At 46.9% G+C, this 27260-nt stretch overlaps 1 protein-coding gene across 10 annotated transcripts in view; it reads left to right on the top strand.

The window, feature by feature from the left end:
- Positions 1-27260, top strand: part of ERC1 (ELKS/RAB6-interacting/CAST family member 1) — a 2156751-nt gene that overhangs the window by 1932785 nt on the left and 196706 nt on the right. For 9 of the 10 annotated variants that reach the window (XM_078673690.1, XM_078673694.1, XM_078673688.1 and 6 more), the window contains one exon: positions 7941-8042. In XM_078673690.1, the coding sequence (XP_078529816.1) occupies positions 7941-8042 (102 nt within the window). Of the gene's footprint in view, positions 1-7940; positions 8043-25824; positions 25892-27260 lie in introns of all 10 variants that reach the window. The other variant, XM_078673692.1, reaches the window with a different exon arrangement.

Here is a 27260-nt window from a genome sequence, read left to right as displayed (position 1 = left end):
CAGTGGAACCTTACGTTCCAGTGGACACAGCATCAGGAAAATCTCTTCAACATGGTCCAGAACTCGGAGGGAACTGCAAATGATCTGTAGTGGTGGTTAACAAAGTGCATTTGGGTCAGCAGCAGATCCCTCTCCCTTCTCCAGCCAGATCTGACTGTGGTGACAGATGTGTCACTCCTGGAAGGTGGTGGTCATCTGGAAGAAGTGAAGATCAGAGGCCTCTGGTCTCCAGCAGAATCCAGACTCCACATCAACCTACTGAATCTCCGGGCGATACAGCTGACATTGAAAGCCTTTCTAATGTCTATCAAGGGAAGGCTAGTGCAGATGTTCACGGATAACACCACCGCAATGTGGTACTGACACAGACAGGGCGTGGTGAGGTTATCGACCCTGATCAGGAGGCACTCTGCCGCTGGACATGGCTAGAATGCCAGGGCATATACATGGTGGTTCAACATGACTTGAGCTGAAGATGCCTAGGTGGTGCAAGGTCTCTTTCAGGAGTGGGGAGAGCCTTAATTAAATCTGTTCACATCGCAAAGAACACGCAATGTCAGCACTTCTGTACACTGGAGTTTCCAAGTCGACTCTCGCTCAGAGATTCTTTTCATCTCGAGTGAAACTCAGGCCTCCTGTACACCTTTCTACCCATACCACTTCTGCCCAAAGTTAACAAGAAGGTCAGGAACAACCGTGCCCAAGTCATCCTTGTGCCTCCAGACTGGGTTCAGAGAGTTTGGTACCCCGAGCTGTTTAGCATGGCTGTCGGTCCTCCGATCAGGCTGCCTCTTCAGAAGGATCTCCTGTGGCAGCAGCAGGGTAGGGTTTTCCACATGAACCTGTCAACGCTCTGCCTTAATGCATGGGGAGTTATCGGCGACAGTTGACCGCTTTCAATCAATCAATCAGGGAATTGTGAAGCGCGCTACTCACCCATGAGGGTCTCTAGGCGCAGGAGGGGGAAGAGGTTGGAGGTCCGATCAGTCAAAGAGCCAGGTCTTGAGGGTCTTCCTGAAGATGTGCAAAGTAGGGTCTGATGTTGATGGTTAGCTCGTCCAGGTCTTTGCCGTGATGTAGGAGAAAACTCTCCCACCCGTTAAGGCTCTGCGGATGCGCGGGGTTTCGTCGAGGTCAGTGGATCGGCGTGGAAGGAGATTCTTTCGTTGTGATATTGGGGTCCAGTGTTGTGAAGGCATTTGTAGGTGTGGGTGAGTATCTTGAAGGTTACTGTCTTCTCGACGGGGAGCCAGTAGAGGTCTCGCAAGTGCTGGGTGATGTGTTCGTGTCGAGGGATGCCGAGGACGAGTCTGGCTGCGATGTTCTGTATGGTCTGGAGCTTGCGGAGCAGGGATTTGTTGATCCCGGTATAGATAGCATTTCCGTCTGCTGGTTATGAGTGCGTGGGTGACTGTCTTTCTTGATTCAGTGGGGATCTATTTGAAGGTCTTGCGAAGGATGCGGAGAGTGTTGAAGCAGGTGGAGGCGACGGCGTTGATCTGTTGGGTCATTGTGAGGGACTAGTCAAGAATGATGCTGAGGTTTCCGGTGTAGTTCATGGAGGCCGGGGGCTGCCGAGGGCGGGGGGCCACCAGGTGTTGTCCCATGCAAAGCAGGAGGGTACGGGGACTTCTGCCTTCTCTGAGTTAAGCTTCAGACAGATGCTGCTCATCCAGGAAGCGACATTCTTCATTCCTTCCTCTAAGATGAGTCTGGTGGTGGGGGGGTCCTTAGTGAGTGAGAGGATGAGCTGGGTGTCGTCGGCCTAGGATACTATGCTGAGTCCATGCTGTCTGGCGATGACGGCAAGGTGGGCCATGTAGATGTTGAAGAGTGTGGGGCTGAGCTATTATCCTTGGAGTACTAACAGTTGAACTCCATGGGTTCGGAGAGGAAGGGGCGAAGTCTGACTCTTTGGATTCTGCCGGTGAGGAAGGAGCAGATCCAGTCGAGGGTGGTTCCCTGACTGCCGGCGTCGTGAACTTTGGCGTGGGAGACTTTGTCAAAGGCTGCAGATAGGTCGAGTAGGATCAGGGCTGCGGTGTGGCCTTGGTCGAGGAGGGTGTGGATGTCATCTGTAGTTGCGAGAACGGCGGTCTCAGTGCTGTAGTTGCTGCAGTAACCGGATTGGGAGGGGTCGAGGATGGAGTTCTCTTCGATGCATTTAGTTAGTTGAGCGTTGGCAAACTTTTCTGTAAATTTGGCCCTGAAAGGGAGGAGAGAGATAGGTCAGTAGTTCTTGAGGTCCGTAGGGTCTGCTAGGGGCTTCTTGAGGAGGGGTTTGATTTCTGCGTGTTTCCAGTCTTCGGGGAATGTGCCGGCTTCGAAGGTTGCATTGATGGTGTGTCTTAGCTCAGGTGCAATGGCGGCAGCGACTTTGTGGATGATGTGCAGAAGCAGGGGTCCGGGGAGGCTCCTGAGTGAATGCCTTTCATGGTCGATGCAGTTTATTTGGTGGTCACTGGGGTCCAGGAGGAGATGGTAGGCTGTCTGTCGTTGCTGGGTGGAGGAGTGGGTTCAGTGTCCATAGTCTGTTCATTGAAGTTGTCATAGAGGGATCTTATTTCTAGGTGGAGGTAGGAGCCGAGTTTGTTGCAGAGGTCCTGTGAGGGTGTGATGTCTGTGGCTTTGCTGGGGAGCTTGGTAAATTCCTGAACAATGCTAAATAGTTCTTTGGAGTTGCTGGCGTTGGCATGGATTTTGTTTCGAATGAAGGTCCTTTTGGCGGATGTGATGAGTTGGTGGTATTCTGTCGTGGTGATCTTATAAATGCCGCGGTCCTCTGAAGTTTTGCTGTTTCTCCAGATCTTCTCGAGACGTCTGCAGGTGCGTCTGGATTCTTGTAGGTCTGCGGTGAACAAGGTGGCCTTTCTGGGGTGCTGTCTGTCTGGGTTGCGGAGGGGGCCGTGCTGGTCTGCGCAGTTGGTGATCCATCTGTGAAGTTCTTTGGCTACGGAGTTGGCGTTGGTCGAGGTGGCCGGGGCATCACGGTTGAGGATGGAGTTGAGGTGCTCCTCAGTGACCTTGCTCCAGTTCCTTCACGGAGGGTGGGGGTGCAGGTTTTGGGGCGGTGGGTTTGTCGACGTGAGTGGTCCGTCCAGGGGGGGGTTGAGTGGTGTGGCTGAAATGGAAGTTGTTACCTCCTGTGAAGATGGGGTCAAGGGTATGTCCTGCCATGTGGGTAGAGGTGGTGACAAGTTGTTTCAGTCCGATGTTGTCCAGGAGGGTGGCGGAGTTAGGGTCGCTGAGGTTGCCGAGGTGGAAGTTGAGGTCTCCGATGAGTATGTAGTCCATGGTGGCGATGGCGTGGTGTGCGATGAGGTCAGTGGTGGTGAACATGGTTCGAGGTCCGGGGCGGTCTGTAGGCGAGGGTGCCACGTAGGGTCATTCTGGGGCTTGTCTGGATTTGGAAATTGAGGTTTTCGGTAGTGGGCGGTGAGTCGCTTGTGCTGTAGGTGGTGAATCGGAGGGAGCTCTTGTGTGCGATGACAGGTCCTTCTCCTGGGCGGTTGGGGTGGTCCTTCCTCTGGATCTTGTATCCGTTGGGGATGGTGGTAACGATTTCGGGGGCGGAGGTGGGGTTGGTCCAGGTTTCTGTGATGAAGGCAATGTCAGGCAATAGGGTGTCGAGGATGTCCCAGATCTCTTCAGCACGTCTGTGCAGGGAGCGCACATGGAGGAGGATGCACCTCAGGGCTTCGGGGGAGGGGTTGGTGTCCGGTGGGGGGGCGGCGGCTGTGGGGGTGCAGTGGGTGGTGAAGGTTTGACGGCAGTGTCAGAAGGAGACCTGGCCGTGGGTGCTGTTCGGCATAGACAGGTGGCAGTTGTTGTTCCTTCCGGGGTTGAGTGCGAGGAGGGCAGCTGAGTTGTAGCAGTGAGTGGTCGAAGGTCCAGGGTCTCTGGCGCTGGTCGCAGTCGGTCACAGACGGGCGCAGGTGGGATTGCCTTTGGCACGCCAGCGGCACGGCTGCACAACGGCCACCATTAAATAGGGAAGGGGGAGGGAAGCAGAGCTGGGAACGGCAGGGGGAGGACCAGAGGGGCAGCAGCTGCATGAAAAGGGTGGCGGAAACGGGCACGGAGGACAGAGACAAAGGGCACAGGTACAAATACGAATAAAACAGGCAAAAATAGATAGAATTACAGAAAAAAACATACAAGGCATAATGACAAAAAGACAATAACAGGCACAAAACAAAAGCTCTCCCACTGGACCACCAGGGGTGTGGGGCAGACCGGAGGCTATGGGTGGAGGAGGTCCTTGAACACCTACCAGGAGAGAGGTGTAGGGGGCAGCAGCAGGCAGCACAACAGCGGAGCTGCTGGAGCGAGGACCTGGGACTCTGGCCAGGTGGTCAGGGGTCTTGCTCCTGGTCCTGCTTTCCACCGTCTACTCGAAGTCTGCAGTGTTATCTTGGCAGCCAGGTGTCCCTCTACCAAGACAGTATACATCTGCCATTGGGGCAAGTTTATGGCATGGTGTACAGAAAAGCAAGTTGACCTCCTTTCTGCTCCTCTTTCCCAGATCCTTCCATTTATTATTTCTCTTGTCCGTCAGGGCTCTGCTTTGGGCATCTTAAAGGACTATCTTTCTGCCATCTCAGCCTTTCTTCAGTTGCCAGAACAGCCATCGCTGTTCAAATCCGGCTCCTTTTGGAACACTATACAACTGTCCTCTCGGGTTCCTTACCATCAAGGCGGCCTTCCTTGTGACAATAACATCTGCCCGGAAGGTCGGTGAGCTCCAGGCTTTGCCATCTAAGCCTCCATACCGAAACATCTTCCTAGAGAAGCTGGTTCTTCACACTAAAGCTTCCTTTCTGAAAGTTGTCACTTCCTTTCATGTAGGTCAGTCCATCATCCTGCCTATCTTTTATGTTTCACTGTATCCCTCTTAGGAAGAGGAGCGACTCCACTGACTAGACCCAACGAGAGCGTTGTTATTATACCTTGACTACACAAAAGTGCTCCGGGTGGACAACCAACTCTTCGTGTGGTATCTCAGAGTCAAGAAGAGAAAGGCTGTGGAGAAGTTAACCATCTCCTGATGGATCGTGCGCTGCATTCAAATCTGCTATGCAATGGCCAAGAAGCAACTCCCTGAGGGTTTGCGTGCTTATTGCACCAGGGCTAGGCTGCGTCCACTACATTAGCATGCTGAGTCCTGGTCCTGGACATCTGACAGGCAGCAACGTGGCTTCTCTGTACATGTTTACTAAGCAATACTGCCTGGACAGTCGGATAGAACAGGCTCTTTGTTAGTTTAGTCCTGCTAGACTTTTTTTGTCAGAAACGGTTTAGCAGACTCACCTCTGGAGAGGTATTGCTTGGATGTCTATTCTAAGATAAGGATTCTGCGACTAGAAGTTTCAATCAGACGAATAAGTTGCTTACCTCTGTTACAGACTCTTATCTAGCCACAGATTCCTTACCTACCCACCTACCCACCCATCCTCCCCACTCTGCGAACAGATTTCTAGGGTCAAGGCTGTTCCCCCTTTCAGGATCTTAGTTTTCCACACCAGTGGTCAGTGTTCTTTATGGCTCTGCGCTCCTGGCATGGAAAGTAACGAAAAGAAACTGACATGAGCGCACTGGGATGGCTCCTATATAGGCACTTCAGACAACATGCGGAGCTGAACAACGCCACCTACCGGCGTGCTGGTGTACTGCCCCCCCAAAAATCCGGATTCAATCTGTAATAATTCTAAGGTAAGGAATCTGTGGCTAGATAGCCTCTATCATATACAGCGTTTGCGAAAGTAACTTGTTCATTAGTGTTTTGTGCACAGACTTTGAAGCGTTTTTTAGAGTCTGTGCCATGATGTTACATGTAAGGTGCTTGACTATTGCATGTAGTCACAGTTCTCTGACACTGTGCAAAGGCTAGACAGAGTGTATTTATTAAAAAAAGCCCTTGTGGAAGAAAACTTCCTTTCCAAGTTTTGGTTTAGTCTAAATGTATTTATGGAAAAGAGCTGTGAAGCCTAGGACAATGGAGTAAGTGAATTCCCCCAGCTTCACAAAGGAGATGAGCGCCCACATCGAAGTGAAGCACACATTTACACCGTATGGCAGATGTTTCTAGAATTGGTCTCATAAGAAGCACACAGCCTTTAAAAGTACCAACGTGCATGTAGAATTTTTACAAAAGCAGCATTTTTTTTAAAGTAATGCTTATTGTGCCAGGTTCAGTCATCATCTTGGATTAGAGAGAGAAACTTCTGTTTAAGAATTTCAGTATGCTCAATAAAACATAGTTGTCACAGGTTACAGTGATCAGGCATTATATACGACAAACCACATTACTTTGACAATCTCTCTCTTTTGCGCTCTTCTAGGTCCAGATCAGTAATACACTGCCCAGAATGGTTAAATGCCTTTGTCATTGTTTTCAGCTTGGTGTGGAGAGCTCCAGCTAATCCTGCGCCTAAAGGCTTTGCTGCAAAAATAGCAAACGTCTTTAGCACTTCTCTAGCTCCGCATAGATTGCGTTGAGCTCATCCAATGCCTAAAGTTTCTGCTAGAAAAACAATCATTTGAGGGGGTAGATTTAGAATGTTGTTGGTGTTGTAGAAGAACTCCTTCACAATGAGCAGCTTCCCCATATAGACCGGATCTACCCAGAGTTTTTAGCTGGTGTTTTGCGTAATTTATGCAGCACTTTAAGCTTGCAATCATTTGAGTGTTGCTTTATTCTTTAAATAGCATGGTTTTTGCATAAATAAAGGCTCCCACTGAATTATTCTCAATAAATGTTCCTACAGCGGATATCTCTAAAGTAAAGCATGTTGCTTCACAATGAATGTAAATCGCATTTGAGACTTGTTATTAAATAGACAAGGCAGCTTTTCGAGACGTTTTCAGACGGATGGTTTACGTGTCTTCCTAATATGTATTTTTATTTCGTTTATTTAACACGATATGTGAGTTTACAGTGTGGAAAACGTTTACATGTAAAAATAGTTCTCTAGTTTAGTTAAGTTAGGTGACACATTTGAAATCGGAAATAATTATAACAATGTATTTCCAAAGCTGTCTCTTTTCCTCCTACAGAATTAAACGCAGTGCCAGGGTTTCTACAGTATCGCAATAGTTGGAAACCTCGTAGTGGTGGCAATCATTTCACGTTTTAGTGTATTCTGAAATCCTCACCGACACGCGTGGGAGGTGTGCCACAGTCTGTCTGTAAATGGTACAAAGTAGCTTCCATGATTAAAGTTCTCACTGTACTGATCAAGAACCTGCCTCACGTCTGGGTGTTCAAGAAACTGGGGACTAGGTTGAGGCATTTCCTTTTGAGGATCTTCCCCCTTATCTAAATAGACTACTGAACATCCCCTAAGAACTGAGGTATGTTTCTGAAAGAATAATGAATTTCTCTGAACGTAGAAATGAAGCCAGTCTGTTTACTAAATGGAGTGTACAAACCTAGAAACTAAAAGCTAAATGGACTTTCTGATTTGGGCGTTAAGATCAGATTGAATGCTTTATTGGTGATTAGTGTGATTTACGTTTTTAACTCTGACTGGTACCAACGAAAATTATTTAAAAAGATATGGGGGTCATGGCAGAGACTCTTACCGTCTGGAACAGACTGGAGGTAGGGATACTGTTGCTCTTCGGCTGAACCACCGATCCAGCCAGCGCCTTGAGACCCTACACGGATGAGTAGTCGCTCTTTACTAGAAACGTGATTGATTACAGTTTTGATCTATTTCACAGGGCTGTGTACGATTATAGACACAGACTAACGGATAGGAAATTACGTCTTTGTCAACACGTGCTTCTTTGCTACATTGGCTCCCAGATTTCAAATGGAATGCAATGAAAACTGCCTCATAATGCTGATGTGTGGTTGATTATCTTTAACTGACAACAAAATAAAAATTGTTTGCAAAACATTTCTGACTGGTACTTATGATCTTTTACCATTACAGACTCAAAACCGAATGAAACTGATGGCAGACAACTATGACGATGACCATCTCAAGTGCGCGTCTCATTCGGACCAAACCAACCATAAACCCTCCCCAGACCAGGTGAGCAAGGACTTCTTTTTATTGTCTTAAACTAGCCGCCTTTCAGGCACGTGCTTAGTGTTCAAAACACACGAGTGAAAACCGGCGATCTATGCACGGTATGCTATCTCATGATCAGAAACGGCCAGAGGGACAGGGCCTTTTTAGGAGGCTCTTCTACTTAAGTCGCTTCCTTTTCTGTAATAAGAGTTTGTTTGAACTCTACTGCGTAAAATAAGTAAATGAACCACTGCAAGAAAAAAAACCTTAGCTCATTCTTTACTTCAGTATTAGACGCCTGCCACAACTTTAAGACGCACCGTTCTCATTCGTACACAATTAATGAATATTGAAAGTAATCCAGATTAATGATTAATTACATATCTTCTGAACATATAAAACCTTAGTTGAGTGCGGTTTAAATAAAAAAAAATTCTCCCCGAAAGTCCAAAGAACATTATCCCAGAACCTGTTCATGCAGAAACATACCATAGACGGAGGCAAAACACTAACACAAAAAATCAAAACTTTTATTGCAGGTCCTTTGATATAATTCTTCTTGAAGTTGTAAGTTTGCTTCGTTTACTATTATGAAATCAGTACCGTAGATTTATATTTGCTGGCCAAGGGAACATTCTCCTGCACTGAAACACAACTAAAGCATAAAGTAACGTGGCTTGGATTAAAATAGTCTTATTCTGCATCTTTCGGATAGATAACTGTCATATTTTCCAGAGAAAATTGCAAATTCATAGTTTAAACTATCGTTACTGTCTAGCATTTATAAAACATGGATATATACACAACTGACGGCATTCTCACTTTCAGCCCAGTATCACATTCTGCACACATTAGGGCACACAAATGACTTGTCCCCACCTGCTGTCCAGTCTGCGAACGTTCAAAAAAGAAAACAAGCGTGCAAAATATAATAATAATAATATTTCCACATTTTCAGCCTAATGTGCAAGAATGCTCAAATCACAATAGAACATAATCGTCTTGCCTCACTTCACTTTCTTCCCAAGGATGTGCAAAGCATTAAAGGTTACAAATTACACTTCCCTACTAGCGGCCAGAAATGTTAGCATGAGCAAGACATGCAGATACACACTTTACATTTCCCCACTTGCAGTCCCCTTCGCAAGCAAGCGTGAAGTTAAAAATATTTTTTTCGCTATTTGCTTCCTAATTTACAAGCATACACAAAATATCAAGAGTACGCTGTGAGAAGTTGGCCTGGTATATGATGTACACTATTCTAGTGGGCTCCTTGCACCAGTCCAAACGACCCTTATTGATGGTAGGTTATCAAGTCAACCTTATAGAAAGCTATCCTAGTGGTAGCTGTGGAGAGCAGCCTTCAGGCTAAGACTTAGAGGCGAGTTAAGCAAGTTGTTTTACCAATTATAATCTCATGAATGATTACATGAAAGCACACCACACAAGGTATATATCAAATATATATGTATTTATTCTAAACACAACCCCTCTGGACTCTTTATGAGGTCAGAGGTAAAAGTACAATACAAGGAACTTACTCCGCATACGATAAGTTGCACACTATACGTTATGCCCTAGGTGCCTCACAAACCATATACTAAAATAGTGATATAAGAACCACGTGAGAGTTAGAAAGCAGGCCTAGGGCCTGTGGAATCGCTGGGGCTGCCTCAAACCACCAACGGTTAGGATCTAGGAGGCCCACGGGAGACGCTTGCAGTGTCTAAACACAGCCGCGGGTAACCATTGACTTTCTATGGAGAACGAACAAGTTACAATTTTAAAGATTAAGGGCACTACAAGGTGAACTACGATAAAACCCTTTTAGACTAGAACACTTCGAGAGTCAAGACCCACGGGAGCCCAGAGTACTCGTGTTACCTCACCCAGGGAAGCCAGGTGCATAGGTGTCTTTTGGTGTTGGGTTTCGTCGTCTATTCCAATGGAAAGCTGCGAAGAAGTGCTGCAGGCGACCAGAATAAAAGTGTTCGAGTGGATCGAAGATGTGAAGAACCTGAAAGCAGATGAGACAGAGTCTGGGTCACTAGCCAGTGACCAGGATGGCGGCCAATTTGAACCAACTGGTGGTCCCTCGTGTGAAAACAGTTTCCTGGGGAGACCGTCGTTTCATAGTGGCAGCTTCCAAATTATGGAATACTCTGCCACAACACATCAAGACGTCCTCCTCACTCCTTCAGTTCCGTAAGGGACTGAAGACTTGGCTCTTTGATCAATAATGCATATATCATCTAGTGTGCCGCCATAGACATTTAGGGAATCTCATCAGCGCCAAGACGCCCACGGGTATACGCTGCGCTTAATAAATTGCAATAAATAAATAAATAAATAAATAGGAGGATGCCAGCCGATGTCTGGTGATTTCAGGTAAAAGGGTGAAGCTTGTCTCTTCAGCCACAAGGACAAGGCATCGACCACCAGGAGCTGAGCTGTCCCACGAGGATCTAGTTAACTGCGGTGCCGGAATCCGGATTGGACCCAACAAACCTTGGCAAACGCAATCCACGCAGGATGTCGAGATGGGCTTCGGTGCCGACCAGCTAGGTCTGAGGAACTCCTCCTTTGGAGAGGAGTGGGAGCAAGTCTGGAGCAACCAGGAAAGCTCAAGAAAGTGAAGATTGGTCTTGGTGGGGGCTCACTAGCCAATGGACTAGGAACCGCGAAGATGCTTCGAGCTGAAATAAACAAAGCGGGCCAAAGGGACACTCGTGGAGTGTGGGCCTCTGAGCTTCAGTGCAAAAGGTGCTCGGGGCAGGGGCTTCAAATACCCCAATGCACAACTTCAGGATTCTTCGGGAAGTAGGTGCAGTAGCAAAAATGCAGGATGTCCAGGAGTTCCGGTCCCACGTCTCTCGTGTCCGCCACAGGTCACAGCTTTGCTGGGAGCGCAGGTCAGCGTCAAAGATGTTTGGAAGTCCATGTCCTGTGTCGCAGATTCTTCGGGATCTAGCGGGAGCCTCGAAAATGCAGACCGGCAAAGATGCTGTTGGTGCCTGTTTGGACAGGGTGGTCACTCCTTGACCACAAGGGAGATTTCTTCCGTCTTCCAGTCAAAATGGAATGTCCAAGGTCCAGGAATTATGTATCAGAGTTTCGTCCAGGGTAATCTAAAGTCCTAGGGACTGGGGTTCTATACTTATAGCAAGTTTAGGGGTTGGACTAACTCTAAGGTCCCTCCTATGGGTGGACCTGGGGAGGGGGTGGTTACACCCCTTCGTCCAGTTTTGCACCAGAGCTGGGGCTGAGTGCCCCAGCAAACGGTTTGAACTGGGAAATGCATGGAGCACCGTGTGTGCCCCAGGCAGTGTCTGAAAAGCATTCACTGAATGCAACCCACCCTGCCCCAATACACTAAAGGCTGTCTGGGGAGGTGCTGGCCCCTCCCTGGACAGAAAACCTATTGTCCAGGCCTCCCCTGCCGGAGTTTCATCCAGGAGCAGGAGGGCAGACTCGTGTCTGTGGAAGCAGCATCCATTTTGTGATGCTGGGGCTCTGTTTAACTTTGACCGGGTTTACCAGTAACTACATGTCTTCTCCCTCTAGAAGGGTAGAATGCTACCCCCGCCGCCAGAACTGGCGGGAGGGGGTTAGTATTCCAAAGTGTTTGACACCTTACACAACATGTTTTGATAAAGCCAAACCAAAGTTAGCATTAACCACGAGGATTATAATGCACTTAAGAGTATATGGTATGGCTATATCATAGAAAAGCTATAAGGAGATGGTTCTGAAAGCTGCAGAGGGACTCAACTCATGCTAGGGCACCCTCTCACACAAAACCAAGCACTCTGCCTCCAGGATTGTCAAGGCCTGCCATAGGAGTGACCTATAGGTTAATATGTGTCTATATATTTATAGATATAGGTATACCATATCTAATTAAGAGGTGATTACACCACCTTACCCAGGCTGCAATTGCAAACCTGTGGTGTCAGTTTGGAAGGCGAACCAGGGGTGGCACAATACATGCTGCAGCCCCTGGTAGGCCTAGGGTGCACCTATGCCCTGGGTACCTAAGGTGCCATGTACAGGGGCTCACAAGGGTGACCCTGTAACCAATCTGGTATGTACCTAAAGTACATGGAGTCCATTTTATAGAGAAAGAAGATAGACTGGGGCCCTGAATAGAAGGGTCCCAATCCAACTAAGTCGAAAACCAGCAAAACACCAGGCAAACAGTGGGGGGTAACCATATAGTCAGATTTCCACCTTCCTACATACGCATATGACTTTTACCCACTTTAGCCCAGTAAATTTTAAGATTTACACACTGTTGTACTACATAGATTTAGAACCGTTTGCATTTTTTCAATTTCCTCTATATTCTGGGAGAGCTTGCATTTAAATAGAAAACTTATTTCAGGCTGTCTAGTGCTGATTGTGTGTGTGTGGGGGGAGGTGAATGGAGGAAAACTCAAGCGCTACCAGTGTGACTACTGTGGCTACAGTTCTTTATTACAGTTCCTGACAGGCAACTTTGAGCCTCTCTTTGTCTCTACTGGGCGTTCTTAAAATTCACAGCTTGACTACCGGCCCGAAACAAACTGATTATTCAACTCAAAATTTCAGACTGCTATAGAATTGTGCATGTGTAAAGCCCATTTGTATGCAATCTTGCCAGTAGCCCCAACCTCAGTCTGACTCATTTACTGCTTCAAAATCAGAGCTTAGCCAGCATTCTTTCCATTCTTTTCCTTTTTCCCCACTTCTTTGAGGCTCCGACTTGCTTTCATCTAATTTAATAATGGTGCCTTTACCTGATTTTTTGGAACTTGCATCTGCAACAGGCCACCACCCCATATTTAATTTGTGGATAGTATGCATTCCTACTTGCTGCCTGACATCCATCTTCACTTAGAGAACGTACGTGTTCTTCTCTCTCCGAAGAGATTTCTATTGGGCGATTGCAGATCTTTCCTTGTAGGCTTGACTACGGCCATAGTTTGATTTCATGCTCTTGCACGATGAAGGTAAGTCATCAGTATTTAGAAGACTGATTAGATTGCCCTTGTTCCACTACTAGTGTTACAGTCATATGGCCTGGTATTGCGGAGTCCACTCCCTTGACACGATCAGTTAAACACTGTCCCCAAACCACTCCCCCTACAAAGCATCAGTAGTAACATCCAACACCAGTTCTTTGGATTAGGGGTCGTATATCCCCGGCCGTATATATTACAAATTAATAAAAAACATTATTAGCAATTCATAATCAAACGATTTTTGAACATATACACAGAAAACCCAAACACATCCAATTACATTTAGCAATACAGAGATTGATACATTTTATGGCTAACCTTAACAAGAGTCTAATACAAAGCCATACCTAACCTAAAACTGGAATATGTACAATTTGTTTTCTGCGTATCCTAGATGAGCCTACGTGCAAGGTCATGACTGTTCCCACTAGTTGCCAGGGCCCCCTTTACTGGAGTGACCTTGCGCAGGAGGCCCGTGTGCCCTCCAAATTCCATGGGTGCCCCACACGCCCTTCCATCATGCCTCCCAGGGGCTGATGTTGTGCCAGGTTGGGGTTGGACCAAGTGGCCTACCGGAAGCGGGACTTCCTACCCCCGTACCGTTCAGCCTACCGGCCGTAAGTGGCCTCTAAGGTGTGATGAGGGACCACTGTCCCCCCCACCCCCGGCGTCCCCGTTAAACAATGTGATGCCTACTGAGAGAAGTAAATATTTTCTAGCAATCATGACCTTACTGCCACAGGCCAGCATAGTTGACTGACTTTCTGCCTGCCCCCCCCCCCCTCCAATCAGCTACAGACCCCGAGGTCATGTCTTGTGACTTGTCGCCACCAGGCAGGCTAGCATATTCTCTAAGAATATTTCATTACCCAGTTTTGAGATGTGAACCCCATCCTGTAAATAACAATGTTGTCCCCGGATGCACCCATGTGGAATTGTACGGAGTTTTGGAGTCCTGAAAAGTCTTATCAATCCTGGTATTGATCCTCTTTACAGAGTGATTCAAAGCCCAGACAGACGCCCCCCTGCCATTGGAGCCTCAGGATCATGTGAGACCATACTAAAGTGGCTAGGGGACACTGCTTGGCCAACCATCCTACTTCTGTGATTAGAGCCTCCACTACACCCTTCCTGCCCATGTGGACCAAATCATTCCCTCCTAGATGTATTATTATTGCAACGGGTGCTGTAGGGGACCTAAGCAACAAGGGACCAACGAGCTTCTGGAACTGCTCCAGTCTCAAACCCCCTTGACCATGCATTGATATATCCCAACCCGCCTGGCGGACCCTATCCGCGAATTTGCCTGTGAATTTGTGTTGCTTCAACCTCTTTAAATATGAATGTCCTATGATCCAGACTTCTCTGCTGCCCGGCGGGTACCGGGAGCGGGCTAGGCGTATTTGACCCGTGGGTGATGACAAGTTTCCCCCTCCTGCTGGACTGGATGTGGAAACTGCAGAGAAATGGAAACCAGACGTTTGCGACAAAACCGCACATAGCTCTTGTAGCAGTCCGAAGACCAGCGCACTATTATTTGGACATCTTGACCTGTTAGTCCCCCGGGCTGTGACCTCCGTGGCTGCCCCAATCCTGAAAGAATGGGTCCTAAAGTTGGAAGCGTCTAAGCCTGCTGCTCCCAAAGCTAGAGTAAGGGCCCTCCCAAACTGAAACCTTGTAAGGGGGAGCAATCCTGGTGGATCAGTAGGGGCCCACCTGTGGCCTGCAGGCCATATATGACTCCAGGTTGCCCATTGGACAACATGGGATCCCTGGCGTTCTCTGTAGGAGAACATGATCCCCCCTCTCCCATTCTGTTCCATTTTTGATCTGGGAATTGATATGGATATTGAACCAGCCTGCCTTTGAACGTGGGCATATTGCATCCGCCATGCCAGTCCTTCTTGTTACGTGAAACCAGCTCTCCCACCCCGAAAGCGCCGTAGAAGGTGAGTGAAAAGCACACCTGAATAACTGGACCTCACTGCTGGAGCTACATACTTTTTGCTAAATGGCTGTGAGTCCCTTAATGCTGAGCGGGTGTCTAACGTCCAGCTGTGTGCCCTGCAAGCATTGCCAACCTTTCAGAGCCCTTTGGACCAAGAATGTGCCCGTGGGATCCCGATGGCCAATCATTTTTGCAAAAAATGCCATTGCGGTAATGTGGCGCTTTGCGCAAGCCACCGACCGCCCTCCGTCCCTTAGTTCTCTAAGAATGATAGGATGGATGCTGGATTGTGCCAAGTTTTATCCCAGTCCTGCCCTAGAGATGCGCAGTAAGCGGTAAATGCCTCCTCATAGGCCTGCCTAGTCCTGGGTGCTAAGCTAGCTGCCACAAGTTCTGGTAAGTTGGGCCACCAAGCTGCCACAGATGCTCCGGAATAGGTGTTTGACAGTCCGCTGCTTCCGGATGATGAGACCTGAAAACCTGCATCTTGAAACGAGACAATGCATCAGACGCGTGGTTGAGAATACCCAGGACATGCCTAGCTCTAAACAACACATTTAATCTTCTACATTGCAGCACAATTTCCTTAAGCAAGCGAAACAACATTTTACATTTTGCGGACTGCAGGTTGATGCACTCTACCACTACCATATTGTCTGACCAGAAAACCATGGACTGATTACGGAACTGTTGCGGCCAAATTGTCACAGCCACCAAAATGGGAAATAGTTCCAGAAATGTTATTTGTGTCACCATTGTCGACCCACCAATTTGGCCAATGCTCTGCCGCCCAATGGGAACCCAGGATGGCTCCAGACCCCTCACTCCCTGCCGCATCTGCCATAAGACCAAGCTCTGGACTGGACCTGGCTGGGCTGGGCCACACTACCGCGCCATAGAAGAAATGGCATCCAAATCCGCATATCCTGCTTAACCTCGCTGGACAACTGAGTGTGGTGATGTTTGTCTTTTAGCCCTGACATTGCCTGCACAATGGAGGGTGAAAAGGGGTGGGCCATAGGGATAATTCTTAAGGCAAAGTTGAGCATGCCCACAGTTTTTTGTAACTGGTGTAAAGTAACTTTTTCTTTTTGCAAACAATATGTTAATGCCAGTGAGAAACCTTTTACCTTGCTTAATGGTAAGCGTGACACGCCCTCAATGGAATCAAGCTCAATGCCCAAGAATTACATTTTTGTTGCTGGCCTGACCGTTTTACCCTGCGCCAGGGGGACCCCAAGTTCCCCCATCAGTGTGCGAAATGTTTCCAATGCCCTGCTACACTCTTGTGACTGTGGTGCACCGAGCAGCAAGAAATCATCCAAGTAGTGCAATACCTAGTGGTGCCCTGAGTCTTGCCTGAAAACCCATTCCAAAATGGAGCTGAGTTTCTCAAAATATGAGCAAGAGACAGAGCACCCCATTGGCATGCATGTGTCTATGTAGAACACCCCTTCCATCTGTAAACCCCGTAGATGGAAATCTTGTGGATGCACAGGTATTAACCGAAATGCAGATTCAATGTCAGACTTCGCTAATAAGGTGCCTGGGCCAAGCGACCGCAGCATAGCAATTGCTTGGTCCTATGATGCGTATCTCATGGAGCACAGGGCTCCATCAATGGCCTCATTCAAGGACTGGCCCCTGGGAGCAGGCAGGTTATGGATGAGGCAGAAATCCCCTGGGTCCTTTTTGGGTACTACCCCCAGTGGTGAGCAGACACAATTATCCACAGGCATTGAATCAAGAAGTCCTGCCAGTCTCCCAAGTGCAGTTCTTTCAGTTATTTTTCTCTTGCCACAGATATGTTGTCCCTCACTGACTGCTGATTGCGGCAGTAAGACACCCCTGAGTAACCAGGAGCTGGGATCCGGAAGCCGCCCCTAAAACTTCCAACAAATTCTGGGCTGTGCTTGGTCAAGAATAATTATTCAACCAGGGTATCAGGGCCATAATGTCAATAGGTGAGTGTGCCTTCCCAAATAAATAAACCCCATTCTTGTTTCATGGCTCCCTTGTCTTTTGATTTTTAAAACACTTAGACTCTGGGTGGGAGGAAAGGCCACAGAACGAGCAGGTATGCTTGAATTTACAAGAATCACTGGGTCTGGTGCATGTCTTTCTTTTGAAATCCCAATATGCTCCCTTCTTGCTGCTCCCCAGACACTTCCCCCCCCCCCCCCCAAACTTTGGGGTGTACTTGACTGAAAGGACTGCCCTTTTGGTACGTCCTTGCTTTGGTAATTCATGTGTCTTAACCACAAAATCATATCCACCTTGGTCCCATGTGAGCGCTGGATCAGATGCCTTTACCCTTCTAAAAGCTTTGTCATATTCCGTCCAGCACATTCCACCATACTCATCATGGGTACATTAGCCCTGGAAATCTCTGTCATTACAGCATGGAAGTTTCCAAATTGCTTTATCCAACTAATCAGTGTTTGCTCAACCTTTTTCCTAGTCGGCCAATTGGCCCAGTCCCTTGGGTGAGCCCATTCCCTTAATTTCTTGGCTGCCTCCCTCTCATCTTTGTCCACCAATAAGGAAAACATGTTTACATATTCCCCCTTCCAAATTTGCTCTTTCACATCCTGTGCGATGTGCCTAGCCAGACGTGCTCTGTTTGAGCGCACACCCCTCAAACCTAAACTTGGCAGCAGTTGTACTGTACCTTCCGATGTCCCCTCTTGCATCTTGGCGTTTTCAGGTCCCGCAGTTGCGGCCTTGTTTGGGGGTCCAGAGTCAGTTGTGGTGCTCCCCGCTCTTTTGGGAACCTCCACTGGTGGCAGCACCACCTGTGCTGCTTTCCCGACTCGTGCTACCAAGTTCCTTGCCTCCTCTAACACGTTCCCATCATCTGACAGGACCCCACTGCCTCTGCTTTTGCTAGCCATGGTAGCAATGCTGGGAGGCTCGCCACTACGTCCTCTTGACCCGGCGCTAAATTGGGAGTACTGGCTGATGGTACGAACGGCTGAGCTGAGCTCTTATTACAATTAGATGGAGTCGCCCCTCCAGACATCACTCCACACCAGCTACAGCCAGAGCCACTCCCACACGTTCAATAATGTGGGGCAGGTTAGGATATCCTCCAACCCACGTGGCTCCCGGTCTGTGCTTGCTGGTGCTAGTCCTGATGAGGAAGGCGAAGGGTGCTGCGGGTCGCTCCACCGATGGATCCAGTCTTGACTTGGAGCCTGCATGTGGGGAAATACATCGAAAAAAGGGATTAAATTCCTTATGCCCCCGCCGCGTAGGGCAGAGGCGAGGGTTGGGTAGAGATAATCAGCTGAATCCGCCTCCTCCTGCCGTGCCTCCTGTGATCGCCGAATTTATGCCACCTGCAAAGAGTGAGAAATGAAAGGCAGGACCCCAGCGCGTCACAAGCGTGGACCCCACCTTCCCCTACCTCGCCAGAAAAGTAATATTGGCGGCGTAACCGAGTTCCCGGTGTCGCCTTTGTCAGGACTTCACTGCTATCCAAACAGGCATGACTTCCTACTGGTAAAGTGGTCATACCTCCTGGTTCGTAAAGAATTCCCTCAAGGCCTCTCCAGTGCTTAAGAAATCCTTTCAACCACACAATTCCGTGTTAATCTTTTGGCAATGAGAAAACTACTTTCAACAACTACACCGCTTCCCTTCTCTTGCATAGTATTGCCTTCTTCTGATACAATACTACAGGTGTCTAATTCAGTACTATCACATGCTACCATTAGACAATCTTTGGCAAAATTCTCAATGAATGCTATGAATTCACAAATATCTCCAGAATCCAGTTTTTTGTAGCACTACACCAACCTTCTCCCTCATGGTCTAATATTTCTTTCAGAGTATCCAATGGATTTTATTTATTTTTGGGAAATCCAGGAGACCTGCCTTTCAACCCTGTTTCAACCCTGTTCATTTTTACAACTCCGGTCTCATCTTCATGGTATTTTTTTTAAGTTCTTTATATAAAGTATTTCTTGATGAGGCAGCTAGTTCTAGACACCCATCCCGTTCTTTGCACATATTTAATACAATTCTTAGAAAAACATGTTTGAGTTACGCTAAGTCATCTGCATGTTTATAATAGGGCTGACTTTCTTTGCTTCATTTTTAGATCTAGGCAACTGTCCAGGCATCGGAGTTTATTAATTGTTAGCTACAGTTGTTTTTTTACATCCTTTTTGAAATCTTGAGTATTGAGCCCACAGGAGAGAGCATGACCCGGCCCTCCGCTGCACAAGCCCCCGCCTGGTGTGACCCCCCCCCAGCCCATCCCTCCTCCCACCCCGACCCCACATTCCCTGAGTTTTGCACCCCCTAGTTCAGTTCAGAATCCGGATTGCCATCTGCTGATACCCCTGGCAGGGGCCTATGGACTAGAGACTAATGTACGGGTCGCTGTCCAGCGATAATCTTACCAGCGTCCACGTTCGCGATGTCCCCTGACATCTCGGACAGATGTGCCCGGGGAGACCCCTTCCACCAGTCGACGAATTGATGGCCGGAGTAATTGCCCCCGCTATTCATTGTTATGAACCTGTTCGTGTTTAGGGTTATAATGCGGCAGTCAAATATGAAATATGAAGTAATGTATGACATGTCAAATTTTAAAATCCAATAAAAAGTTTTTTTTTAAAACCAGAGTTGATTTCCTCCCTCTATATGGCATTTTATATTGACAAACACCTGTTAGCCACCACTTCCCTTCTTCGTCACAAGGTGCAATGTTTTTTAGCTCAAATAATCATTGCTTTATATTTTCACTGGCCACCACCCATGAAGTTAATTATGCTGCCCTTTCAGGGCAGCAATTCATTGTTAGTGTGATCCAGTTTACCACTGTTGTATCATCCACCGTGCTTAATTTGTATACTGATGAGTGCCAGTGCCCCAAATGCGGCTTAGAAGCCCTTGGCCGGTAATATTAAATGTCAGCATGTCAAATGCAGGCCTATTGGATCCAGTGCCAGGCATTCTGTGCCCTTTTAACTCACTCTTGCAAATTCCTGTTTTCTCCCTTGAAAGGGGGGGGCACATTGGCTCTGACTAGAAAATGTTTTTGTTACTCTATTTAAAAGGTATTAATTTTCTAGACCTTAGAATGGGATACAGATTCCTACTGTGGATGTATTAGACCACTTAGCAACTGGACTCATCTGGTACTTTATTAGCTGCTAAACGCCCACTGCTTGCTGATGCATAAGGTACTAAGGAATTCTGGGAAGTGAAGGAGTCTCGTCACTTATATGATCTATGATGTTGTCACTTATAGTCGAAATCTCACAATGCCCTAGTGATACCTGGGTCATGGATGACACAATCGTATGTTGTGACAGCATGTAGCAAATGCTTCAGCTGCCTAACCTTCGGTTGGGGGTACTTTAAATATAAAGGATCTTCTGAGGAAGCATACTATACATCTAAACAATATGAAATGTTTTCTTCTGTAACATATATGGACACATCAATAAGTGGTTCAGTAGGATCGTAGATATCAGTGAACCAGAAGTATCTGCTTCTATTGTTTATTGGGCATCTTCTAAAAGTGTAGTGTCTCCAGGCCGGCCATTTCATCCAGAAGATACATCACTCTTGCAACAAAGGCTTTGGTTTGCAGTGCTCCTTTAGGAGGTCTTTGTCCCAGTTCTTCTCCGAACTATCTTTTAGTTGGAACTTTTTCTCAGACAGTCTAAATCCACATTGGGTACCAACTGTTTCCTGTTTGTATTCTCGCTCGTGCCAGTGATGTGCAAGCTTATTAGGGAGATTAGCATTTCACAGCCCTCATAAATCTGTTTATCACATCTTGGGCTTAACAGTCCTCTGTTGACAGATACAGTTCTGTGTACATGTACTGCCTATTTTAATCAATTGAAAGGATTCGCCACCCTTCGCTCTGACAAAATTAGTAGAGAGATACTGTGTGTTGATTTCAAAAAGATAGGTTGAATATCATTAAGAAGTCAAACCTCAAAAACATTATTCTGCAACTAACAAACTTTTTTTTGATTTTGAGTAATTCTTTAAGCCATTTAATTTGTACAATGAAGTTTGTGTTTCAGTGTTATGACCTTTTTGCTAGCCTGCATAGATCCAAAGCTAGTTTGGTTGATGTTTTTATTTAATAAAGAAATGTTTGGTGCAATGTCTTTGGCTTCCCTAAATGCTATTCTAACATTGATATGACGAGCTTTGAAACTCTATTTCTGCCTATCACTCGGCCCACGAGTTCTATTTCTTAGGAATTGGCATGATTTTCTACTAGGATCGGTTTACTCGATTCCCATTAACAGTTTGACGCACATAAACTGTTTGCATGATAAGCGAAAACATTTCCAGTGGAACAGATTGTTCTTCCCACTCGGCCTTTCCCTTTTTGAATGTTCTTTGCTTGGATCTGTTCGTCCATCTTGGGTGGTAAAGCAGAATTAGCTGTTTTCAAACTTCTTCCAACTCTTGCTTTGAAATCAGTTGCGCAACATAGGCCTCCTACAGTCCACGTGGTGGGGGGAAGGGAAGGGGGGCGAGCTGCAGGGGGCCCCCTCAGCACAGTACCCTGGCCTGAGAGCTCCTAATTGAGTCTGGAGGGGGTGCTCCATGTACCTTTCAGGGGGCCCATTCAAATTTAGTTACACCACTGTTTGAATGGACGATGTTAAGTAGGTCTATAACCAAGTTATCAATTGGTGTCTATAACCAAGGTATTAATTAATTATTCTGTAGGTAGATTGTCCACTCCATTGATTTTCATAAGGTCGTCATACAATAGCTTGTGTCTTAAGTTCTAACGCTCATTCTTCTATTGCAAAAAAGCGTCCACTGCTTTCAAGAGATGCATCTTTCTAACTGCAGCGAGATGGGTGGATCAGATCTCGTTAACAGGGAACAGGCAGGTAAACACAGATAGAGACATAGCAGAGGCCTTCGCGGCCTATTACGAGGACTTCTACAGGGCCAGGGACCTGGGCGACAGTGAGGAAGCCCAACGCTACTTAGGTGATATGGAGTTGCCGACGTTATCCGCAGAGGCTACTGCAGCCCTGGAGGCGGATTTGACGCTGGACGAAATCTCTGAAGCTGTAACGGCGTTGAAACCGGGGAAGACTCCCGGGCCCAATGGCTTCCCGGCAGAATTTTTTAAACGTACGGCGGATCTGTTACAGCGACACATGAAGACCCTCTTCACGGACGCATACCATGCAGGGAGTTTTCCGACAGATCTAGCCTTGGCCACTATTATCCCAATATACAAAGAGGGCAAACCCAAAAACGACTGCTCCTCCTACCGCCCAATCTCCCTCCTAAATACGGAGACGAAAATACTGGCCACTATCCTGGCTCGGCGGTTACGACAGGTGATAACGGAGTTGGTGCATATGGACCAGTCCGGTTTCCTTCCGGATAGGGCGACCAAATTAAATCTCCGTCGCACTCACAACTGGCTACAGGAGGTCCGTGAGAGAAGTGAACCCCACTGGTTCCTCTCATTGGATGCGGAGAAGGCATTTGATGCAGTCCACTGGCCCTTCCTGATGGAGACCCTCCGAAGTTTTGGGATTGGACCCAAATACATGCAGTGGGTCTGGCTCCTGTATTCCAACCCGAGGGCGAGAGTGCGGATCAATGGACGGTTGTCCCGTGAGTTCCCCATTGGTAGGGGTACACGCCAGGGCTGTCCATTGTCCCCCCTCCTGTTTACCCTTACGATTGAAATTTTAGCGATACGGATTAGACAGAATCAGGATATCAGAGGTTTTAGATGGGGTAATACTGACGGCACGCAGGAAAAAATATCTCTGTATGCCGATGACGTACTATTGTTCGTGACCGACCCAGACAGGACAATTCCAGCACTGTTCGGGGAGCTAGGCGGATTCGGGGCGAGGGCGGGACACACGATCAATTGGCACAAATCGGTCCTTTATGACCCACAAGGCAAGGAGCGTCATGAGTGCCTTCCAGGGCAGCTTATTCATACGAAAGACGGCTTCCAATACCTGGGCGTATATATAACGCTAGACAAGGAACGCTCCTACACTGCAAACGTAGCTCGGATAATGGTAGAAACAAAGTCAGAAATGGACAGATGGAGGCAACTCCCGCTCACCCTATTGGGTCGAGCCGCACTGTATAAAATGGTCCTACTACCCAAGTTTCTCTATGCACTCCAGAATGAGTATTATCCCCTACCGTTGGCGACTTTGACTAAAATACATGCGGACCTGCGCGCCTTCCTGTGGCTGGGAAAACAACCTCGTGTAGCCCTCACCACGCTGCAGCGCCACCAATATAGCGGGGGTATCTCGCTTCCCAACCTGGAGGCGTACTACTGGGCGGAACACCTCGCCCCGATTAACGAGTGGCTACATGCGGCGGCCGATCACCCCACCTATGCACTGGAAAGGTCTCAATGGTCACGCAAATCTATATTGCATTACCTCTATGGGGAGACGGTAGGCCGGCACTTCCTTCCCGCCACTAGGATAACGTTGACGGCGTGGCGTAGGGCAACAAAAAGAATGGGTTGGGACAAGAGGGTCACTCGTCAGACACCACTGTGGTGATGCAAGTGGCTAGGAGAGCTGAATAAACTGAAAGGCTTTAGGAGGTGGGATGACATAGGCATCTCCACTGTAGGAGACGTGATTGCAAAAGGGGAATTAAAGACCTTTCAGGCACTCAGAGCAGAATTTGGCCTACACACTACTCAGTACTACAAATATTTACAACTGAAACATGCATGGAGCGCACAAAACATTACACTGGCAGATCTCCCAGAGTACACACCACTGGAGGGTAGACTGCTGCAGGAACAGATGCAGGGTGGGGCGATATCCCTAACGTATAAGACTCTAACCAACAATATGCTGGGTGACCTGCAAGCCCTACGAGATAGATGGGAGGCGGATGTGGGGGATATGGAGGATTTAGACTGGGAACTCGCCCTCATGCACCCCCGTGAGGTGGCTATTAAGTCCAGACTCCGCCTCATACAATTTAAAATACTGCACAGATCTTACTTTGACAGAGTACGACTCTTTAAAATGGGTAGGATACCAGACACAACATGCCTTAGATGCCATCGACACACAGGTGATTTCTTCCATACACTATGGGGGTGTGAAATAATTCAAGAATACTGGGAGGAGGTGTTCCGGGAACTGGAGAATGTATTGGAGGTGGCCTTACCACGTGACCCTAGACTGGCATTGTTGGGTACGATCACAGAGGTGGACCTGCCCCGCCCCTTGACTATCTTTCTGGTGCTGGCCTTAGTGGTAGCAAAAAGAGACATCGCAAGATGCTGGGGAGCGTCCGAAAAGCCGAATATGGAAGAATGGCGGAGGGGATTGGATCTGTACATGGCGGCGGAGAGAGTTACTTATCGTGCACGGGGCTGCCCCAAAAAATTCAGGAGAATATGGGCTAAATGGAGACAATTCCATGGACTAGACTGAGACCTTGTGGACTAGTAAAATGTGGGTGGGGATCACCTGGACGAGATGGTGTGCACAGTGGGGACTCATGAGTATTATGTGACTACATTAATACCTGTTCTTGTGTGCGAGATTGTCGGGTGAGACACGTCGAGAGAGGGTGGGGACCAAGGGGTAGGGGGGGGTGTGAAGGGTTGGCGGGAAGCTGTTCCGGGGATTTTGTTGGGTTTTGGTTTATTTGTTCTTACTCTTGCTAGTTTGAAAGCAAATCTATTACTGCAGGGTATGATATGATGTAATTACTGAGAAAAGTTGCGTTCCTGGCGGATAGGGCGGAATGTTGACACCCTACCGCCTGTCTGCCTTTTTCCATAGAGGTGATACTACTGATGCAACAATAAAAAGAATTTAAAAAAAAAAAAAAAAGAGATGCATCTTTCTAGAACAAAGAATGAAAAAAGATGGTTCAATTAAGTGTAACTTCTCCATCTGCATCACCTTTACTTCAGCATGCATCGAGAGCTCCATTTTCATAGGGATATTTCAGCAACACTTGGTAGTATGATAGACATTTGCCTGAAGGCATTGCTGTGTACTCCTAAAGCATGGGATGGGAGGAATGCTTGCAATAGCTAACCATTGCAGGCTTGCCCTGTGCTCCTCCTGAGCTAGGCCCCTGCTTGAGGCACTTCTGTTGCATGATCCTCTTCGGGACATCTTGTAAGTCCTTTCAGTTGACACTAGCCTCCTCAACTGAAAAATGCTGCTTGTTCCTGCCCTTCTTTCTTGTCGCATCGTTCTTTCATTGTTCTTGTTATAAGTATATAAATACTGGTGACTTCAGAGCTACGTAGCGATTTTGCTCTCCAGCTTGTTTCACTTTTTGAGCTGAAAAATCAGTTTAAGTCCTGACCTTTAGGCGCTGGTAAGTATGTTTTACAAATAGTAAATCCAGCAACTTGGTCTGTTTCATTCTTGCCCAGTCTGTGGACATTACTGTTGGGTTGTTCGTACATGGGGGCTGTAGAATAGAGGTGATGCCTCAGCGTACTGCCTTCACTGCAAGTGACCTTTACCTGCAATGCTTGTTGTAATGGGGACATGCTCTACAAGTTGTTAATATGTACAAATATGTGCAACTAGTAAAAGTCAAGCAGATGTATATGCTGCACTCGTGCCATTTCGGATGAGATGTAGCCAGAATGAATACAGCTTCCTGTCAAGCTGATGTTAGTCCTTCCTCTGATGTGCGCAACATTTGTCCCAATAAAACCATTAATTAGTTGCATGAACATCTTCATACACAATGTCAGTCTATGCTTATGCCAGCTCGGTGTAATGTTGCAAATACTAACCAATTCTTTATTTCACTCTCATGCTGCCCTGGGATCTTTCAATCTCCTTTGCCCTCTTTCAACCACTAGGATGATGAGGAGGGTATATGGGCATAGCCAATCAGATGCTCTTAATTCAGCCATTTTGTTCAGAACGGTGAGAATCAGCTTTGTTTAACAGTAGAAACGCGTCCATGCCCCTTGCATGCTGTGTACTTGATGTGCTTGCTTTTTCTCTTAACGTTACCTGTTTTTTTAAATAATCTTTGTGTATTGAATCACGTGTTTATCTTCTTGATTATTTTCCTAAATACTATTGGGAGAGCTTCAAGGGTATGTTATTAAAGTAATGTGCTCAGAAACAATTCTCACAGCTTTGGAGAGGAATGTTTGCTGCTTAATTTCAGCCTGCTCTTGTGAAAGGATATCTCTTTGTAGAGAACACATTGATTGTTTAATGAACTGTTCCTTAGTAGATCAGTGGCAGCTAATCTGACCTATAGCAACTTGTACATTCCGCAGTTCAGGCGTCCCAACCCATGCTTTCTGCACTGGTAGGACGGACCTCTCTCAACAATAGTGGGGACAACACATTAATGCCTAAACATGAAGTCCTCAAATCCCAGTCTTACTGAAGATCTAAATTTATAGAGGAAAAGGAGTAACCTTTCAGAAATGGGGCAAGAACATTACAAGCTGAAACAAACAAAATTCTCAACATTTACAAACTTAATTTTAAATTATATGGAGAATTGACACATGTTGGCACATATTTTTCTCGTGTTGAGTGAAAATGTGAAAATACAATCCCTAATTGTAGCTAAAAGAGCTTAGCAGGAAATTCTGATTCTCGATGGCAGCAGAGTTTACTTGATTAAAAGTCCTGTATGTCCGGGCTCCGTCTCCTCCTTGGTGGCAAGGGGCAAAGGGGACAAGCCGTTTAATCTCATACCCTGAAGAAATCTGAGTGAAGAGCTCCTTTGAGGTATTTTCCACAAAACTTATATGGTCACTTTCCTTTGTTTTCCTTTGTCTTCTTTCGTGCACTTCTGCATTGTGTGGAACCATTTGAATTGTTTTTGAGTTTTTGTCAAGCTGTTGTTGCTGATCAGTAAGTAAGATGAGGTAAGTGTACACGTGGAAAGTAGGATATTCTGTGGCAACCGTAAAATTGTTGTTGAAGCTTGCAAATCGACATTCCTCCTACTAGAGGTGATTACTCTTATGTAATAATAGATCGTTAAATACAGTGAGTACATAAAGACCCTCTAAAGCAGTAGAATCCAGCCCAATAAGGGTGTAGGAAATGGCAAAAGTATCCCAACAAAGCCAGCCAGAGAAAAGTTACTAACAAAGATCGTAAAGCAAACAGCATAAAAGGGAGCAATTAGCTGGCTACAGTTACTTCATTTCTGGGCATAAATAAGTGTTTTACGAGTTTGAAGTCTGCTTCTTATTAAACCCTTCCATATTTATGAAGGGCTTTTTACTGTTCCGCTTTAGAAACGCCTTGGAACACCAAAAGT

Source organism: Lissotriton helveticus, chromosome 1_1 (assembly GCF_964261635.1).
Source record: "Lissotriton helveticus chromosome 1_1, aLisHel1.1, whole genome shotgun sequence".
NCBI lineage: Eukaryota > Metazoa > Chordata > Amphibia > Caudata > Salamandridae > Lissotriton > Lissotriton helveticus.
This window is presented reverse-complemented; position numbering and strand designations above follow the sequence as displayed.